The sequence below is a fragment of the Myotis brandtii genome, unplaced genomic scaffold, assembly GCF_000412655.1.
Source record: "Myotis brandtii unplaced genomic scaffold, ASM41265v1 scaffold1161, whole genome shotgun sequence".
Taxonomy (NCBI): Eukaryota; Metazoa; Chordata; class Mammalia; order Chiroptera; family Vespertilionidae; genus Myotis; species Myotis brandtii.
Window position 1 is genome coordinate 182502 of NW_005354015.1, and position 4630 is coordinate 187131.

At 40.3% G+C, this 4630-nt stretch overlaps 1 protein-coding gene across 1 annotated transcript; it reads left to right on the forward strand.

Moving 5' to 3' along the window:
* Nucleotides 1-1532: 1532 nt before the first annotated feature.
* LOC102245170 (olfactory receptor 7G2) lies at nucleotides 1533-2516 on the forward strand. Its single transcript, XM_005858210.1, has one exon. It carries the CDS (start codon nucleotides 1578-1580, stop codon nucleotides 2514-2516), a length of 939 nt encoding a protein of 312 aa, XP_005858272.1. The 5' UTR covers nucleotides 1533-1577.
* Nucleotides 2517-4630: the final 2114 nt, after the last annotated feature.

The window sequence follows — 4630 nt, forward strand, 5'->3', positions numbered from 1 at the left end:
CTGGAAACCAGAGAGGAGGGAGCCTGATTCCTCACGGAGCCACGTGATTCTACCTTCTGCCCTGGGTTATGTTGTTGTTGGGGTACTGTCGGCCCCGAATCTGGTTTACTGCACACTTGTGTTTGTGTTCCACACCTTGTACGACAGCAACTTTGCAGAGTGCTCTCTTGCACTCCGGAACCCCTCAGGGGATGTCAGAGAGCCAGTTTCGGCCCAATCCCCGCAGGCCAGGCCAAAGGACCCTACCTCCCAGAGGGACCCCACTCACTCTGCAGGTGCCCTTGGAGCCACAGCACCACCCCAGGTGCAGCCAGCCAGGGAGGGATCATGGGAGGTTGGCTTTAAGGTGTGTCTGGACCATCTCGCCCAGTCCGCCCACCGGCCACCTTCTAATTGATTTCCTTTCAACGTGCACAAATCCGTGCACCAGGTCACTAGTTCTCTTATAAATCTGCATTATCTTTAAGTCTCTGTTTTCAAGGACCAAAACTTGCTACTATTTGTATGTTTTTCTATGAGCATATGGGTTTAATTCTTTCTCTCATTTAGCATTCTTTTTTTTTTATGATATGCCACTTAGCACCTTAGGAGAAAAAGTCCTCTTAGAATGAGATAGTGAATATCATCTCCATAGATGTCCAGTTTCTCTGGGAATGAAAATCAAATCCAGACAAGTAGTGATTCCATGGAGGAAACTTAGGAGCTTCAATTTTATAGACACATTTTTAAATACATGCTCAGGTGCTGAGTGTATACCTGAATGGATGCCATGATCTGCCACACATTACTTCATGGATAGAGGTGGACATACCTTTTAGGTAAGTGAGAAGATCCAGGCATTGTTTAAGATGAAATATTAAAAATTTAAAAGGAAGTTATGAAAACTGAGTGACAGTTTAGAAATGCCAATTCTCTATTTTTCAGAGCATTAACAACAATGAGTCAATCAACTCTACAATCAGAAAACTTGTATGTACTCAGACCTTCTCTCCTGTGTTCATAACTTAATTTCATTTAGCTAAGTTTCCTACAGGTAACTGGGTCATAATATAAGCTAGCTCGTCAGTGATTTGACAAACCCTCCAGGTGATTCTGGACATGTCAAAGTTTGGGGAACAATATTCTATGAGAGAGATCAAATTACTTCATTCTCATCTTTCTGATTGTTTGAAGGCAAAAGAATATTTCTGAAAGAGATGCCATGTATTGTTCTTTGTTTCAGTCTTAGCACTTGGCATAATATGTAAACAGAAATGTTGAGCCTTAAAAAATTGGGTCAAAATGTGAGTGAAGGGAAGAGGAGGTGTAAGAGATGATGATGGAGAGAAAATTAGCAGGGGGAAAGATTTGTATATTCATATGGGTTCTCAATACACAAATATATTTTTCTTTTTTTTTAAAGTACTACATCTCAGGTTGCTGGTCCTTACTGCGAAGTTTGTCAGCAGTAAGAGGGGAGTGGTACCAAGAATTTGCATTTCTAATAGTTTCCTAGGTAATGCTGCTGCTGCTCATCTAAGAACCACTTACTAGTATTTAATTTTCACTCCATCTTTTCCATCAGATTCACCCACAACATGGAGCCCAGAAATGAATCACATATTTCAGAATTCTTTCTTTTGGGACTGACCAATGATCCAAAACTGCAGTCCCTCCTCTTCTACCTGTTCCTGTCCATATACCTGGCCACCATTCTGGGAAACCTGCTCATCATCCTGGCTGCTGTCTCTGACTCCCACCTGCACACACCCATGTACTTCTTTCTCTCCAATCTGTCTTTTAATGACATCTGTTTAAGCACAACCACGATCCCAAAGATGCTGGTGAACATCCAAACACACAATCAGAGCATAAGCTACATAGGATGTATCACCCAGATCTGCTTCGTCATGGTGTTTGTTGGTTTGGAAAATTTTATCCTTGCAGCAATGGCCTATGACCGCTATGTGGCCATTTGTCACCCACTGAGGTACACCATTGTCATGAACACCCATTTCTGTGGCCTGCTGATTGCACTCTCTGTGTTCATTAGCATTGGGAATGCCCTGCTCCACAGTCTGATGGTGTTGCGGCTCTCCTTCTGCAAGGACCTGGAAATCCCTCACTTTTTTTGTGAGCTTGCTAAACTCGTCAAGATTACATGTTCTGATACCCTCATCAATAACATCTTCATATATTTTATGGCTAGCCTCCTTGGTGGTATACCTCTCTTGGGGATCATTTTCTCTTATACTCAAATTGTCTCCTCTGTTTTGAGAATACCATCAGCTGGTGGAAAGTATAAAGGTTTTTTGACCTGTGGGTCTCACCTCTCAGTTGTTTTGTTGTTCTATGGGACAGTTGTTGGAGTGTACATTACCTCTGAAGTTACTGACTCTCCTAGAAAGACTTCAGTGGCTTCAATGATGTACATTGTGATTCCTCAAATGATGAACCCTTTTATCTACAGCCTGAGGAACAAAGACATGAAGGGGGCCTTGAAGAAACTCATTGATAGAATACCTTCATGTTTGTGACTGTGTCATCTACTTTCAACTTGGATATTTAGAATGAATAATAGTGATAAAAATTGTGGGAGATCCTGAATGCCTAATTCTTCCATCACCAATTTTTTCTTAAGTGATTAGAATATAAGGAACAAATGCATTTTAACTTGGTGTTGAAACCTGAATTTCCTAAATTTCTGTGTTGTTTAACAAATTATTTTAATTCTTAACTCAACCTCTTTTCTCAGGTTCCATATAATCAGAACTGGAGGCAGTGCTGAAAGGATTAGTAATATTTAAATAAATAACTCTCAGAAGAGGAATAGGAGTAGAATATGGATAATACGGAAAAAGAATGGAAGCATTCTGCGGTCACTTCTAGAGACCGTCTTCCCCCTTCTCCCATGATAGGGCCATGTCAATTGAAACCCAAAGTTAAGCCCACAGTGAAGCAAGGAAGCTCACCTTTCTTTCTCAGAAATTTAGCAATTTCTGAGATAATTTTTCTTAAATAATCAGAATATAATGACCAAATTCATTTTAACTTGGTGTTGAAACTTGGATCTGTTGAAACCTTTGAGTAACATTAGCATCCACCATACTCAGTTACATTAACTATAAAATGAGCATAATTATATCATCTCAGTAGTGAGAGATGATTGTGAGGTAATTGAACTTCATCAGTGAGAAAGGCTTTGGATCTAATAAGAAAAGAAATTCCTAAAACATATGTTTATGTGGTCAAACAATTAAGAGAGCTGTCTGTCATTACAAGGACTTCAGAGGTAAGGACTTCAAGAACAGGAGAGTAGAAATCATCCATTCCTCTATTTGGTGAATTCTTTCTAAGAATGGTTTTTCTCAGGTTCACTAAGAACAGATGGCAGCAAATATAAGTGTCATACTTGACATAATGCCCAGAGACAGAAAACAATCCTTACCTGGGTCAAATGTTAAAAGGATTTTCTATGGCGTCAATCGGAGGGCATCTATTGTGCATTAAGTGACAACCCTGAAGACAATATGTCCATATCCTAACCCCCAACCCCAATATGTGATTCTGAACTTATTTGATAAAAATATGAATGTTACTTATTTGGGGGGAAAGGAGGTTTTTGCAGAGATTACACTTATCCTGGCTTATCAGGTGGCCCTAATGCCATGTATTTTTATAAAAACAGAAGTGGAAGAGACAGAGAGAAAGGAGGAAGCAATGTGACCTGGGAAAGATATTGGATGGACAGAGCCAGTATTTCATTTCCAGTATTTGATCATTTTTGCCTTACAAATCTGTCATTTTCATTGGTGTCTAATGTATCTTTTATCACTCTTTTATTTTTCCCAATGATATATATGAAATAAATTTGCCCTAATACTGACCTTGTTAAAAGCTTAAACTTAATTAATGACTTTTCACTGATGTCAACAATGTGGAAGAATAGGGGGTTTGTGATTTCCCTGCTCCCAGGAACACACTGATATACAGGTACACACAAAACAATTCCCTCAGAGAGAAATCCAGAAGCTGGTTGAGTGACTTTTACACATTAGGGAACTGCAAAAATACCGACTACATAATAGATATGAAAAGCTGAGACATACATCCTAAACCCATCCTTGTTATAGTACCTTACAGCCAGGAGGGAATCCCTAACTCAACTTACCCATAAAGACCAAAGGGTTTGAACCATATGCGTAGTGCTCTAACTTTTATGAAAAACCTGAGAGCCAGGATCCCAAATCATCTAGCTCTGAGAGCCAACATGGCTTGGCTTTTGGGAGTCCACATCACCACAGGAAACAGAGGCAGTTTTTAAATGTGTACACAAACACTCCCCATGGTTATGTCCCTGGCATCAGCACAGAGGGAGGAGGCAGAAACACAAGGCAGTTCCCTTCTCCCTGGGAGGGGTTTGACTGCATATTTTCCCAACTGTTGCCAAAGGTTTGGGCTCTAATCAGCCTGCATCTGTCATTGAATTGGGCTTCTCCTGGAGCCTGAAATGGCTTCTGGATACTTTTAATGGAAGCATCACACTTCTTGATTTCAAAGTATACTGCAGCGGAAAAACCAAGATGGTGGCATAGGTTAACGCCAGAGTTTGCTGCCTCGAACAACCACTTCAAAAATACAACTAAAAGAC

Bases quoted from the DNA above. Each gene is read 5' to 3' on its own strand.
- LOC102245170 (XM_005858210.1), top strand. From the start codon at position 1,578: ATGGAGCCCAGAAATGAATCACATATTTCAGAATTCTTTCTTTTGGGA.